Here is a 16,993-nt window from a genome sequence, read left to right as displayed (position 1 = left end):
GTCCATGCCCCTTTAAAGAGAGCAACAATTTAATTAATAAAGAGATCATTAATTCAATTGTTGATATGTTGAATTAAAGATATCACTTAGTATATTGTTGGTCTCTCTAAAAGAATTATTGTGTGCATCAATTAAATGAATTGATGCATGCATTATTTGAATTATTACTCTCTTCAATTGAATTTGTAGTGTGCATCAATTCAATTATTGATATCTTCAATTCATTTAAAGAGAGCAACAATTCAATTATAGCACTCATCAGTTCAGTGAAATAATAAATGCTATCAACAATTCAATTATAGCACTCATCAGTTCAGCGAAATAATAAATGCTATCAACAATTCAATTATAGCACTCATCAGTTCAGCGAAATAATAAATGCTATCAACAATTCAATTATAGCACTCATCAGTTCAGCGAAATAATAAATGCTATCAACAATTCAATTAATGAGCACATTAATTGAGAAGATATCATTAATTGAGAGAGATATCATTAATTGAGAAGATCTCATTAATTGAGAAGATATCATTGAGAGAGATATCATTAATTGAGAGAGTTATCATTAATTGAGAAGATATCATTAATTGAGAGAGATATCATTAATTGAGAAAATATCAATAATTGAGAAGATATCATTAATTGAGAGAGATATCATTAATTGAAGAAACTGTTGCACATATCAAATGAATTAAATTAATGATATCTTCAAATAATTTCAAGATATCTTCAATTATTTGACTTTATGTGAATTTGGTGCTCCATATATTTTAGTCTTTATACAGTTCATTTAAACAATAAACTTCTTTCTTTGTTGTTTCATTGGGTGAGGAAGGTAGCTAGCATTGCAGAAAAATTCATAACCCGCATAAGCAGTTTAAAATGTAATTTTTTTTCTGTAATGATTGCTACCTTCAATACCTGATGAAAAACAAAGACATTTAATTATTTATATTTTCGTGTATTGTTTAAAATATAAACTAGATTTATAAGTACTAAAATATCATATAGTTGACCCATTTGCTATGTTAAACGGAATAGCCATATTGCACCCTTTGACCTTGATGACGCTCCATATTTAGTAATGATTACACAGACAGGTGGTACTAAAAAAACAATCGAACTATTTTGCAACAAACATTCATTATCACAGATAAAAGCAATGTCAAATGGAAGAGAAAAGATTCAGTGAGTGTAAATATATATTTTTACAGTTGAGTTATACTGCAGCTGTGTTTTTGACTGTTCAGGTTTGATGTAACTATTACCAAACAGTTGAGTTTTGATGTAGATATAATATTTGACAGTTGAGATTTTATGTAGATGTGTGGGGTTTTTTATCTCATACATGTGGTGTATATTGCAAGTGAGATAAAGCCTAGCTTTATCACACGCCCGTTTGATAAAGCACTTCCGTACCAAACTACTTTTGACACTGTCCCCGCTTGGATGACATTTTCTGTGTTTATGCATATCGATGCATGAAATAAAGCGTATAACTTGTTATTTTGTATTTATTTAGAATTTTTTATAGCAAAATTAAAATGATATTGCCCCCACTGACATATAATCCATAAAGATGTCAACTCGATCCATAACTACTCAAAAATACGATAAGAATCATCAACAAGGAATCAACTGCCTACTGGACAGGCCTAATCGAAAGTACCTCGACATGCTACGGTACCAAGCATTCACAAGCACAGTCTCTTTTCTTTGGAGCCATATTCATGATATTGATTGTAATCTCAACAGCTTTACTTACTAAAGTGGCTCAGGACTTCTTCTCGCCCTCAGATTCAAAGAAACCACGTAAATAAAATCCAAATACACAAACACGTCTACTTTTCATTGTAAACTTTTGAACATTCTAATAACACTGCATTAAAATATTATTTTCATTGATCATTGTTACACATGTCTATTTTGAAAAGATGGCGACATCAAACTTTTTTTAAGATTGTCAGGCCTACGTCAAAAAATAGATGCTCGGTCAATAGTAACTGTTGTTATTTGTTGGAATGGCAAAACCATTATTAATCATAAAACATATCCCTTCTAAAACAATTTTCATTCGTGATTTCTTTTATAAAAATGCCCTTTGTAATATACATGAATCGATTATGAGCGCACTGTTTTTTCCCGCATAAGGAAGATTAATAAATACGACGCCTGAGCCATGGATTCAAAACAAATTCAGTCAACTGTTTCTACCATACTGGGGAACATCTCAAAATTAAGCGAAAAGAAGACGTATGAGATAAATAGAACATAATTGCATGTTTTGATATTTTAGTTTATCCAACTCATTGATATGGTGTATTTATGCACTCGGCAAGCCTTGCAAATAAATATGCCATATCAACTTGTTGGATAAACTAAATATCAAAACGCACATTATAGATATCAAAACGCACATTATAGATATCCTCTATTTACACATCTGTGTTGTTTGATAGCTGATAATTTTATAGCTGCATGTGTTGTTTGATAGTTGAGTTTTACTACACTTGTATTGTTAGACAGTTGAGTTTTACTACACTTGTATCAATAGACAGTTGAGTTTTACTACACTTGTATTGTTAGACAGTTGAGTTTTACTACACTTGTGTTGTTAGATAGTTGAGTTTTACTACACTTATATTGTTTGACAGTTGAGTTTTGATATGCTTGTATTGTTTGATAGTTGAGTTTTACTACACTTGTATTGTTAGACAGTTGAGTTTTACTACACTTGTATTGTTAGACAGTTGAGTTTTACTACACTTGTATTGTTAGATAGTTGAGTTTTACTACACTTATATTGTTTGACAGTTGAGTTTTGATATGGTTGTATTGTTAGACAGTTGAGTTTTACTACACTTGTATTGTTTGACAGTTGAGTTTTGATATGACTGTATTGTTAGACAGTTGAGTTTTGATATGGTTGTATTGTTAGACAGTTGAGTTTTACTACACTTGTATTGTTTGACAGTTGAGTTTTGATATGACTGTATTGTTAGACAGTTGAGTTTTGATATGGCTGTATTGTTAGACAGTTGAGTTTTGATATGCTTGTATTGTTAGACAGTTGAGTTTTACTACACTTGTATTGTTTGACAGTTGAGTTTTGCTACACTTGTATTGTTAGACAGTTGAGTTTTGCTACACTTGTATTGTTAGACAGTTGAGTTTTGCTACACTTGTATTGTTAGACAGTTGAGTTTTGATATTGTTGTATTGTTAGACAGTTGAGTTTTACTACACTTTTATTGTTTGACAGTTGAGTTTTGATATGCTTGTATTGTTTGACAGTTGAGTTTTACTACACTTGTGTTGTTAAACAGTTGAGTTTTGATACGCTTGTATTGTTTGACAGTTGAGTTTTACTACACTTGTGTTGTTAGACAGTTGAGTTTTGATATGGTTATATTGTTAGACAGTTGAGTTTTACTACACTTGTGTTGTTAGACAGTTGAGTTTTACTACACTTGTGTTGTTAGACAGTTGAGTTTTACTACACTTGTGTTGTTAGACAGTTGAGTTTTACTACACTTGTGTTGTTAGACAGTTGAGTTTTACTACACTTGTATTGTTAGACAGTTGAGTTTTACTACACTTGTGTTGTTAGACAGTTGAGTTTTGCTACACTTGTGTTGTTAGACAGTTGAGTTTTACTACACTTGTGTTGTTAGGCCGTTGAGTTTTACTACACTTGTGTTGTTAGACAGTTGAGTTTTGCTACACTTGTGTTGTTTGACAGTTGAGTTTTGCTACACTTGTGTTGTTTGACAGTTGAGTTTTGATATGCTTGTGTTGTTAGACAGTTGAGTTTTACTACACTTGTGTTGTTTGACAGTTGAGTTTTGATACGCTTGTATTGTTAGACAGTTGAGTTTTACTACACTTGTGTTGTTAGACAGTTGAGTTTTGCTACACTTGTGTTGTTAGACAGTTGAGTTTTACTACACTTGTGTTGTTAGACCGTTGAGTTTTACTACACTTGTGTTGTTAGACAGTTGAGTTGTGATATGGCTGTTACAGTGTGTATTTGACAATTGAGTTTTGCTTCGGCTGTGATTTTGGATGATATATATATTATTGTTGGAATATTGTTGATGTACAAAACTATGTTTTATATCCATGATTCATGTAAAAGTTTAATAATTGTGCATCTTTTTTTGATATCAGTACAATGAATGTTAGGGATGTTTGATCATTTATGTAGGTTTATGAATTTACACAGTAATTGTGTGATGTTCCTGTTGTTTTTCCTTAGGCCTCCTTTATGCAAGAGAACCTGATGCCAGATCTGTGTCATGTAGTCTGTGATAGTTCTCATTCTGAAGCCCAAGCACACATAGTAGGAACGATACGGAATCTTGCCACTAGTCACCACTTACAAGTAAGTATAACACTCATTTACTGGGGTGGATCCAAAAAAAATTCCTATGGAAAAGGGAAGGTTAAGAGGAGTGTTTCACAGATTATTGACTGAAGCCAGTGAGGAGATGAAACTTTGATGAAATGGTTATCTTGTTAAAATCGCAGGTGTAAGATTCATACTGTGCATGTAGTACTGTAAAAGCCAAATTATTCATGGATTAATTTTCGTTAATTTTGCTGGCAGCATTTATCAGGGAAATTAAATTGTCAATGAGTTTTTAACCCAAATAGTTGCTTCTTGTTGTTTTTTTTAATTGGTAAACAAACATATTTGAATAGGAAAACGATAGTGCTTTATATACAAAGGTAATGTAGCAGAAAGCAGGTATTTGAGCATTCATTTTCATACAAGCACTACTAACTATTATACACTCTTGAGCAATGAATTGAGGATAGGTTATAAAGTGATGATTTGTCCATTCTATCAGCTCCCGATGATTGACATCATTCTAATACCTCCAGAATTCCGACTATCCGAGACCCGTTGATATGTATACATTCATTATCTATCTGCTCTCGATGATTAACATCATTCCAATACCAGAATTCTGGCTATTGCGGAAACCCATTATGTTAACACTCATAGTCTATGGATAATAATCAAATACATGCAACTATCAGTCGTGTGAACAGATTTATTTTCACTGACACGGAGGTCACCTAAGCTTTTTTATTGCATCATTCCTATTTTAGAACTTTTTAGGGCATGTCTCATACACTGATTGAGTGTTCAGATGAATGAGTTGAATTTGATTAAGGTATAACAGTTCCTTCATTACTACTCAGCTCAGGTAAAGAGAATTTTACTGAGAGTGGTAACAATAAGCATTGAAATCCACAATTCAGAATATGCAATGCCATATATGTTCAATTTTCATGTTCCCTGAAGTAATACAAAACCATGCAAAAGTTGTTATTTGTTTTTGAGCTAATGGTACATGTGTATAGTGTAATAAAAAGAAATAAGAAAACTCTTAATTTTAAGAAACTGAAAACAAGTCGCAATGAAAGTATATTTTGTACTACGTACTGTAAGACAACAAAGTTTTAACCCCACGAAAATCTGCTTCTTCAGTATGCATAAAACTTATAAAAGTACTGCTAGCATGTGGAGGAAGTCTGAAAATATTTCAATGTATTGCTGTCAGTTTGTATTCAATGATAAAATGGGAAGTGATGTAACTTGAAGTTATTAAATGATGCTTTTTTAACAGATATTGTTAGAGAATGATAGAAGTGATTTAACTTGAAGTTCTTAAATGATGCTCTTTTGGCAGATATTCCTAGAGAATGACGGGGTGGAGGCTTTGACCTTTGTCCTTCAGGATCTGCATTCAACGACGGAGGTCCTGCAAGAAGTCACTGATACTCTTTCTCTCGTCTCTGCTGAAGGTAGTGCACATGTACAATGTAAATCTCACAGAAATAGAAGATCAATCTTAATGGGGGGTTCTTTATCCCTGCAATTAATGGCAATTGATAATAAATGTCATAACAATGCCCATTTGATTTGTGATAGGATGCTTATATTGTTGGTGCTGTGTTTGTCCACAGGGCTAACCTTGATTGTGCATCTGAACTATAGAATAAAAATTATATATATTTGATGAACTGAAAGTTCAAGGTCATATGTTAATAACAAAGGTCAAATATGTGTGTGTTACAGATCTCTTACTGTATGTAGTTAGATTTTACAGTATAATGGTGTGGTTTTGTGTGTTACAGATCTCTAACTGTATGTAGTTAGATTTTACAGTATAATGGTGTGGTTTTGTGTGTTACAGATCTCTAACTGTATGTAGTTAGATTTTACAGTATAATGGTGTGGTTTTGTGTGTTACAGATCTCTTGCTGTACATTGTTAGATTTTACAGTATAATGGTGTGGTTTTGTGTGTTACAGATCTCTTACTGTATGTAGTTAGATTTTACAGTATAATGGTGTGGTTTTGTGTGTTACAGATCTCTTACTGTACATTGTTAGATTTTACAGTATAATGGTGTGGTTTTGTGTGTTACAGATCTCTTGCTGTACATTGTTAGATTTTACAGTATAATGGTGTGGTTTTGTGTGTTACAGATCTCTTACTGTATGTAGTTAGATTTTACACTATAATGGTGTGGTTTTGTGTGTTACAGATCTCTAACTGTATGTAGTTAGATTTTACAGTATAATGGTGTGGTTTTGTGTGTTACAGATCTCTAACTGTATGTAGTTAGATTTTACAGTATAATGGCGTGGTTTTGTGTGTTACAGATCTCTTACTGTACATTGTTAGATTTTACAGTATAATGGTGTGGTTTTGTGTTACAGATCTCTTGCTGTACATTGTTAGATTTTACAGTATAATGGTGTGGTTTTGTGTGTTACAGATCTCTAACTGTATGTAGTTAGATTTTACAGTATAATGGTGTGGTTTTGTGTTACAGATCTCTTGCTGTACATTGTTAGATTTTACAGTATAATGGTGTGGTTTTGTGTGTTACAGATCTCTTGCTGTACATTGTTAGATTTTACAGTATAATGGTGTGGTTTTGTGTGTTACAGATCTCTTGCTGTACATTGTTAGATTTTACAGTATAATGGTGTTGTTTTGTGTGTTATACAGATCTCTAACTGTATGTAGTTAGATTTTACAGTATAATGGTGTGGTTTTGTGTGTTACAGATCTCTAACTGTATGTAGTTAGATTTTACAGTATAATGGTGTGGTTTTGTGTTACAGATCTCTTGCTGTACATTGTTAGATTTTACAGTATAATGGTGTGGTTTTGTGTGTTACAGATCTCTAACTGTATGTAGTTAGATTTTACAGTATAATGGTGTGGTTTTGTGTGTTACAGATCTCTTACTGTATGTAGTTAGATTTTACAGTATAATGGTGTGGTTTTGTGTTACAGATCTCTTACTGTACATTGTTAGATTTTACAGTATAATGGTGTGGTTTTGTGTGTTACAGATCTCTTACTGTATGTAGTTAGATTTTACAGTATAATGGTGTGGTTTTGTGTGTTACAGATCTCTTACTGTATGTAGTTAGATTTTACAGTATAATGGTGTGGTTTTGTGTTACAGATCTCTTGCTGTACATTGTTAGATTTTACAGTATAATGGTGTGGTTTTGTGTGTTACAGATCTCTTACTGTACATTGTTAGATTTTACAGTATAATGGTGTGGTTTTGTGTGTTACAGATCTCTAACTGTATGTAGTTAGATTTTACAGTATAATGGTGTGGTTTTGTGTGTTACAAATCTCTTACTGTACATTGTTAGATTTTACAGTATAATGGTGTGGTTTTGTGTGTTACAGATCTCTTACTTATGGTGTTTTTTATGTTTCAGATGAAGTGAAGCAGAAGCTGATACAACTACAGGGAGGTAAAGTTTTCAGCAGGCTGGTGACCCTGGCCTCTCTATCGCACGACAGTGAAATACGATACAACAGTGCCGGAACTCTAGGGCAAATATTCTTAATCAGTAAGTAGACTGGTCAGGGAGAGCTCAAGCATTCGGGTTATATTTGCACATGTCTGATGTCGTATAAGCAGAATTTTTAGCGAGGATTTAATTTTCGCATTATTTGCGACAGTGTTGAGGTTGCTAAAATTGAATATCGCTTATACTGTTTCCGTAAAAGTTTCTTGGAATTATAAACTTGCTAAAATTAGCTTTCGCTAAATATATATACCCATGGTTTATGGTAAAATTGCTAAATTTGTGTCTTGCTGATAATACCACTTAATATACGATATTTTGTGAACTTTACACAATTATAATACAGAGATAATGAAGCACCTTGAGAGAATCAGTTGAATTTATCAAAATACTTTGTATGGCAATTCACACCAAAACTGATTCATTGAGAATATTCCCATGGACAATGATGAAACAATGAATTTGATATTTTTGAAGGAATACCACAAGAGTTAAAGGAGTCCAATAAGGAGGGGATCATCCTGTATGTAGACAATTTCCTCAAGTCCCCTGATCCCAACCATGTACACCTTGCCTTGTGGACGCTCAGCACTCTACTTAAAGGTAATTATATTTTAGTTATTTGAATCACAAATCAGGATGTGATTGAAGAGGTTCTTAAGTCACCTGAGTCACTCAGGTGACCTGTTGCTATTGGTAGCTTGTCGTTCATCACCTGTGAACTATTGAACATTTTTAATTTCTTCTTGATAACTGCCATTTCATTTCTTTTCAAATTTGGTATGAAGCATCTCTGGGACAAAATGACATAAATTGTTAACTTCAGGACTCCTGCACCCCTAGGGCATTAAGGGCAGGGCAAAAATTGACCCATTTTCAAAAATCTTCTTCTCTACAACTGCAAATTTGTAAGAAAAACTAAATGCCTAGCCATGTAGAGCAGTAAGGTATCTACCAAAATTGTAGATATGATCCCTGTGATATAAGTTCTGACTCCAGGGAAGGGCCAAAGTTGGCATGTAGTGATTATGTGTAAAACATTTAAATAACATTTTCTTTAAGGATATTAATAATAAATTGAAATGCAATGGATATTTAGAAGGAGGTGGTCCTTTACCATAAATTTCTTGATCCCAGGGGTAGGGGTTTTGGTTCCAGGGTGGGGCAAAAATTATAATAGTGATTATTGTCTGGATCATTTATAAAACTTTTTATGCCCCTAGAATCAGAATCGAAGATTCGGGGGCATTTAGTTTTTGGCCTGTCCGTCTGTCTGTGGCAAAAAAAACTAACCTTGCATGGTCATATCTTTTACACCATAAGAGGTAGAGCTTTCATATTTCATATATATTTATATTTCCTGTAGCAAGACTTTTCCATTGACACCAACATCTTTGACCAAGTGACCTTAACATTGACTTGGTGCCACTTTGTTGTTATCTGGGGGCATCAATGTTTCAGAAATACATCCTGTTATTGTGCCGATACTTTATAAAAACTAAATGCATATGTAAAGAAAAGCAGCAAGGGATGCACTAAAATCGTGAATTTCACAACCCCAGGGCTCTGACTCTAGGGCAGGTCTAAAGTAGTCAAAATAGAGGGCTTATATAAACATTGTGTCTTTTGCCTAATCCTATTTATGTATGTATTTTCTCTATATACATGAATAAGATACTGTTGAAATCAAAATACTCGTATAGTATTAAAGGGGTATGGACACCATTTTGCTGAAAATTTAAAAAAAAAAAAAAAAATTCCATTTCTAATGTTAACAATGCTTAACGAAGATATTTCTAATTTATAACTAATATTGGCCTTGTCCACAGTGGTAGACCTGGAGTAGAGATTTTTGATATCATTCTTAGTCTATGCCTTCATGTGTATTTAAAGATAACCAGCTTTTAGAAGAAAAAAAGTTTTGCATTAAATATTTATATTTTAGATACGTATTTCCTGAAAGCTTTCACTGACCACAGCATTGATCCTGTTATAGACAAAATCCGGAATACTCATGAAGTGAACAAGGTGCAGGAACTTGCCATGAATATCCGAGACCAGCTTCACGGCATCATGATTTCCTCATCTTCCAGTGAAGACTGAGTTTTGAATTAATTATGACAACAATTATTCAAAATGTTTGCAGTTGTGACAATCTTTTAAATTATGGATTGTTTTTTATCTTTTTTCAAGAAAAACGTACTATTTTAACATTGCAGAGTGCCCCCATGTTAATGTTTAGGTTGTAATTATCCACTCTTTCATTGCATCATTCCGTCCTTGAAAACTTAATTTCTATATTTGGATGGTGTGGTTTGCAGTGTTGATCCACTCCTATGTTGAATTGTTTACGTGGAGTAGGCTGTGCCAGTCCTTTTACATAACTTTGTATTTCAAAAAGACATTCATAAAAATCAAATATAATGCAAATTACTCTAGTCCTGAAGAATAAAGGAAGTTTATGACAGATGGATAGAGAAGACTTGTAGAAATTTGACTCCGATTTCATCCTTTTAAAAAAATGTGTTTAATAACTGCTGAAATGTAACTATAAGCAACATTCTGCAATACTTTCTCTGAATCTCAAATTAGCCTTTCTATGTCACATTTCCTCAAACTGGGAACATGGCACTGTTTTAACAATGGAACATTTCATTTACTTAAAACAGATGTCCATGCGCACATTTTCATGTTTTACATATTATTTTTCAGTTTATAAACTCTTTAAAGTTGTAGCAATAGTTATTGCTCTTGCATATCTTGGATTTTCATTTTATTTCATTCTTAAATATATCTGCATTCAGCAACTAGTGAGAGTTTGCACTCGGGCCAATACCAGAATTTACTCTGACAAGTGTATTTCATGTAGATGTATATGTATGTTATGTTAATTGCTCTAGTGATTGGATTTGAGACTTTCAGCAACTTGAAATAGCATTTCTAGATTATTTAAGAAATGTTTTAGATATTTGTGTGTAGAACATTAGATTTAGTATTTTTTTAGCTGTAGATTGTGTGGATGCTGATACATGGCATTAGATGAAATTTTTTTAGGATATATGTTTTATTAGCCATTATTAGTATTAGTGTAATACACTGGAACATTTCTTGTTTTTGGTATTTTCCATGTATATGTAGTCTTGTAGGTGTTAGTAGGCAAAAGTATTTTGAATTAATTGCTTTTTTGCATGAATAAATCCATAAAATGAATGGAATATGTTGATCTTATGGTTTATTTTGTTACATTTACATCTACAATGTTTTTGCCTTTGATATCTTCACAAATTGTAATGGTGAACATGCTGCGGCTGTAACTAATGAGCTTATGAATACAGAGCTAATTGATAATATACAATTATGGACTGTTTAGCAGGGACACATCACAAATTATCAGGGTTATCACCCGAGGAAGTCTATGCACCCAAGGGTGATAACCCTACTCAGACCTGATAATTTGTGATGTCTCTCTGTTAAACAGCCCATGATAGTTTTATTACCCTGAAGAATCTGAACGTTCAAAAAGATATCAAAACATTTTTTGACTTGTACCATACTAATTTTTTTTTAGTGAAAACATCAACAAATTCGTAACAACTTTTTCTGCAGAAAATCTGGATATATTTTCAATGGTTTTCAAGGAGTGAAATCAATATTACCCTCAACTACATGCAATACATAGTTTGTTTTACACTCAATATCATACATTTATTAGATCCATATGTTAGAGAAAGCAAAACACTGAGGTTTGAGAAAGTTAAACGAGCAAAAGCTTTTGATTGTGACATCGCAGTAGAATGACGCAGAAACATAACATCGGGCATAAACATTTCGAAACGTATTTCAAAACAAGAATGTAAACATAAAGTGAAATGCAAAATTGCATTAGAATGGCAATATTTTCCTTCTAATATTTTCACTGTTAATGTTGACATTGAAGTCGCAATTAAAATTTATTAATAAACTAGGTTTATCGACTAAACTATAGTTTACGGACCGTATTTCACATCTGTAAACCATAGTTAACAGATAATCTATGTTTCACAAGCGTAAACTATAATTAACAATGAAAACAATCATTAGCAATTGCAAAACATAGTTTGTCTGATAAATACGGTTTCACGATTGTAAACTACGGTTTACAAGTCATAGTTTATCTGATAAATATAGTATCACAAAAAAGTGATAAACACAGTTTTGTTTAATATACATGTAGTTTGAGTAAAAATGGCAGTTAGCTATAGTTTACGATCAAAAACTATAATTAACGAATGTTAAACATAGTTTATCTGATAAATATAGTATCACAATTTGTGAAACTAGGATTAACAATTGTGAACTATAGTTAACGAATGTAAATTATAGTTTACAAATGTGAATCTGTATTTATCAGCAAAATCTATTGTTAACGTTTATTTAAAGACAGATAAACTTGGATTAGCATTTGTAAACTATAGTTTACAACCGTTAAATATAGTTTTACGGATGAAAGCTATAGTTAACGAATCGTTAACTATACTGTGAAACTATGTTTAGCTCATTTTTGTGAATTTGGCGTGCCATAGTATGAGTGGTGGATTTAGTACTAACCCTGACTAGTGGATTAAGTTGTTTGGTTTGTTTTTTTTTAGCTATATAGCCTTACATCTGTATAACATATGCCCCAGGTGAAATCCTCAGCAGAAAGAACTACTGTTAAAATTCATTATACATTTTAGTGAATATAGCTCTTCCTTGAGATTAAAGACATTCTCACAAATAAGAAGCGCCTAATGAATATAAACTCAAATAATTAAAGATATTTTTTTAAGATCTCTTCAAATAATGAATGATATCTTTAATTCTGAATTATTTCGTGCATCAGCTGCATTAATTATTCTACAAAATAGATGCCCGCAATAATTGCATTTTTAATACGCGCTATAATGGAATTATTGCTCTCTTCAATTGAATTATCGCGCGTACTCAGCGATGCGCGCAATAATTCTTTTCGAGAGAGCAACTTTCTAAATAGAGATAACTTCAATTCAATATACCCACAATTGAGTTGCTTATATCTTTAATTGAATTGTTGATCTCTTTAAAAGAATTGGTGCATCAATTCAATTCATGAGATCTTTAAACCAATCAGATTTGAGTATTTTACATGAAAGTATAATAACATATTTTGTTAGTTTTCTACGGAGAGTGCACAATACTATGCTAACATAGATTGTACATAGGCCAGTTTGATCGTTTTATGCCGCTCTTTGTTTGTATATATGCCTTTCTAGCCAAATTATTCCACCCAAACAAACGAAACCACAAAAGACTTTTGTTCAAATTAAAATGAATTTGAAGATACAGCCAAACTATAATGAGAACAATATTACCTAAGTGGTCAAGCCATTATTTTATTGCTTGCAAACATAGTGGAGTCTAATAGGGATTGTCGATTGTTAAACGACAAAGTCTCGAGGCTGCATTATACATGTACATTGTAACAACAATCTCCAAATGTTTGAAGCCTTGTAAAACATTCCAAATTAATGAGATTTAATAGCAAAATTAATTCACTTGAATTATCAGTATTAGTGTGTGGTGGATCCAGAATTTTTTCATCAGGTTGGTGGTGGTGTAGGGGCTGTCTTGAAGCCCCAGCGGATGCTAGCCGCAAAGTACCAAGTTCTGACAAAACAAGACACATATATACAGACTAGTAGTTTAGTGTTCTTGAAATATTTCTATCATAAAAATGGATCATATTTGCGATATTTATCATCAATTACTAATCGTTTATACATTGTTTTAAAAAGGGGACATAAAAATGGATCATATTTGCGATATCTATCATCAATTACTATTCGTATATACATTGTTTTAAAAGGGGGACATAAAAATGGATCATATTTGCGATATCTATCATCAATTACTATTCGTATATACATTGTTTTAAAAGGGGGACATAAAAATGGATCATATTTGCGATATCTATTATCAATTACTATTCGTATACTAGTATATATTGTTTTAAAAAGGGTACATAAAAATGGATCATATTTGCGATATTTATCATCAATTACTATTCGTATATACATTGTTATACCCCCCGCAACAAGTTGTGGGTGGGGGGGGGGGGGGTATACTGGAATCGGGTTGTCCGTCCGTCCGTCCGTCTGTAGACGCAATGGTTTCCGGACTCTAAAGCATTATCCTTTCCACCTACCGTCACCATATCATATATATGGACTACCCATGGGATGAAGATGTTCCCTATCGAATTTGGGGTCAAAAGGTCAAAGGTCAAGCGCACTGGACATCGAAGTAGTAATATGGTTTCCGGGCTCTAAAGCGTTATCCTTTCCACCTACAGTCACCATATCATACATATGGACTACCCATGGGATGAAGATGTTCCCTATCGATTTTGGGGTCAAAAGGTCAAAGGTTAAGCGCACTGGACATTGAAGTAGCAATATGGTTTCCGGGCTCTAAAGCGTTATCCTTTCCACCTACAGTCACCATATCATACATATGGACTACCCATGGGATGAAGATGTTCCCTATCAATTTTGGGGTCAAAAGGTCAAAGGTCATGCACACTGGACATCGAAGTAGCAATATGGTTTCCATTTAAATTCTTTAATGGCTTTTTTCATCGCATGGAGATGCTGTGTTCCTAGATACCTTTTGGATCATAATACTGAAGTTTTACCTATTACCAACACCCTTTGGGAGATTGGGGTAAGCGGGGGGTATTCTTAGTGAGCATTGCTCACAGTACCTCTTGTTTTAAAAAGGGGACACGTTGCCTTTACATGTATGTACAGTATTTCGTCTGCAGAATAACATGCAAGAAGTCGTCATTATATAATCTCTACATTTACCGAATTGAAATATGAGCAACCATTAATTCCTCCGCTGTACAATTATAAAGTTCCAGAAAGACAATGGTTGATGTGTTAATAGTCTCTAGTATAAAGACTGAGAGATAGGCTCCTTATATTTCTGATTACTTACCTGACTATAGTGCTGTAACAGTGAATATGATATTAATGTCATTATGACCTCGAAATATATACGTATCCATATCATTTCTTTGTCTTATTTCATAACACCAAGTATAATCCAAAATATGCGTAAAAATACTAATATCAGCAATATTTATCTAATTCTAGTTACTGTTCATTTCCTCTACCATATCTGGATATTTACTCAGTGAGATTTTCTCAAGTCATTATAACAACCGACCGCTATGAAATGATATCATCATAGATAATCACATTTTATGCATCAATCTCCAGGCACGTACATGAAGCAAGGGGTGGGGAAGGATGAATTCAGTTTCGATTTAAATGTATACACATGTAGCTGAGTAGCTTAGCGTGTCAACTGCTGAACTGTACATATGTAGATTGCGGGATCGAGTCTAGCAGGGGTTTTAAAAAAAATTTCCTTCAGATTACTTTCAACAAAAATTGAATTTTTGACTACATAAAGTGAATTTGAAAGTTTTCAATTTCAAAATATTGTTTTACATGTACATATCCTCCACTTTTCATCCACTTCAAATATCTCTGATGTAGCATTCCTAAATACTAATTAAAAATTTATTCGTATATTTGACTGCAAAAAAGCCCCCTTTATTAATATTAAAGACAACATGCATGTATTATTTAAAGGAAATAACTTTGTTAATATATTGAATATCAAATCATCTTTCTTCTATAACAAAATTATTAGTTGATAACAAGTTCATTAAGCCAATCACAGAAAACTTTTGGACGGAAAAGTTTGACATTCCGAAATCTTTACGGAAGACAATTTATCTCTTAAAATCGCAAAAATTTCAGATAAACAAATATCAGAGTTTAACTATAAATTGTTACATAAACTTTTGAATAATAATCTGAATGTTAGCAAATGGAATCCAAATATACAAAAATATTGTGAAAACTGCGGTGAAAATGAAAACATAGAACACCTTATATATGCCTGCAGAACGTCTAAAAGAATATGGAAAAGGATTAATAATGTACTAAATATTGATATTTCTTGGAAACAAATCGTCATAGGCTTTTATAATGAAACAAATCTATCAGAGGCTCTTAATAATTTTATTTCTTTCATTGCACTGAAGATTTATAAGTTTATTTTTATAAATGAAATGTAGACTAACTGAAACCTCTTGTAACAGTGAAAATTTATATATCCCAGTGAAACGGACTTTAAATACATATCAATACATTGCAGAAAAATCGTATTCAAATATATGTATTAAAAATATATTTAAGAAAGTTTGTACAACTTTTGATTCTTCTTGATTTGAATTTTGTATATGAGAGGCCCAATGTGGAGGGAGACAGCGCCTTCACATTTTGTTTACCTGGAGGCAATTGGACTCTTGGTGTATGTGGTAGTGTGCCTTATAGGTAAACGAAGGTAACCTTTCATGTGGTGATCAATAGCTTTGTTGTTTGTGTATTTATGAATAGTATGATTTGACAATTCAATCTAACTATTGTAAACTTTATTGCATAAAATTGTATTATATATTGCACTACAAATTCATTGATATATAACATATATTTGAATATGTAGAACATTGAAAAAATGTTGATGAATGATTTATATATTTGTTGATATTGAATTAAATAAAAGATAAAAAAAAAATTAAAAAGTTATTTCGTGCGTACCAGTTAAACTTTTGCCGGAGTTCATTTGCACACACTCTTTACAGTGCGGAGACGCACTGAGGGGTACGACCAACTATCTCGTTCACGAAGAAGTACGTCTTACTTACTTTACATTTTTGAAAGTCCACAATCATTAAATTTAATTCAAATTCTACTGTAGATTCAGTTCAAACCACAAACTCCTGGACGAAGCAAAGTTAATTATAAAATAGGTGTGTAGAGACTCACATAGCGTAGAATGAAAATGTAAGCACAATCTTTAAAAGTCTTTTTCAGGAAAAAAACAATATGCAGGCATCCTCAGTTACAACAGATGCAGTTTCACTCAAACCACGACTCTCAGACTCTTAATTAAGTACATTTACAAACCACGACTACTGGTCTAGAGTTAAAAATCTCAGACTCTTAAATACATTTACTGTCCTGACCAGTAGAATTTCGGTCTGTTTAATACAGGAAGA

At 32.6% G+C, this 16,993-nt stretch overlaps 1 protein-coding gene across 6 annotated transcripts in view; it reads left to right on the top strand.

Moving 5' to 3' along the window:
• The window catches only part of LOC125683261 (uncharacterized), a 52,009-nt gene extending 40,934 nt beyond the window's left edge, over positions 1–11,075 (top strand). For all 6 annotated transcript variants that reach the window (XM_048924233.2, XM_048924231.2, XM_048924230.2 and 3 more), the window contains exons 10-14: positions 4,259–4,384; positions 5,703–5,817; positions 7,768–7,902; positions 8,338–8,463; positions 9,806–11,075. In XM_048924233.2, coding sequence (XP_048780190.2) covers positions 4,259–4,384; positions 5,703–5,817; positions 7,768–7,902; positions 8,338–8,463; positions 9,806–9,963 — 660 coding nt within the window. In that variant the 3' untranslated portion in view covers positions 9,964–11,075. The remainder of the gene's footprint in view (positions 1–4,258; positions 4,385–5,702; positions 5,818–7,767; positions 7,903–8,337; positions 8,464–9,805) is intronic.
• Positions 11,076–16,993: the final 5,918 nt, after the last annotated feature.

Source organism: Ostrea edulis, chromosome 6, assembly GCF_947568905.1.
Source record: "Ostrea edulis chromosome 6, xbOstEdul1.1, whole genome shotgun sequence".
NCBI lineage: Eukaryota > Metazoa > Mollusca > Bivalvia > Ostreida > Ostreidae > Ostrea > Ostrea edulis.
The sequence above is the reverse complement of the archived record's forward strand: the minus strand, read 5'-3'. Positions and strand labels throughout refer to the sequence as shown.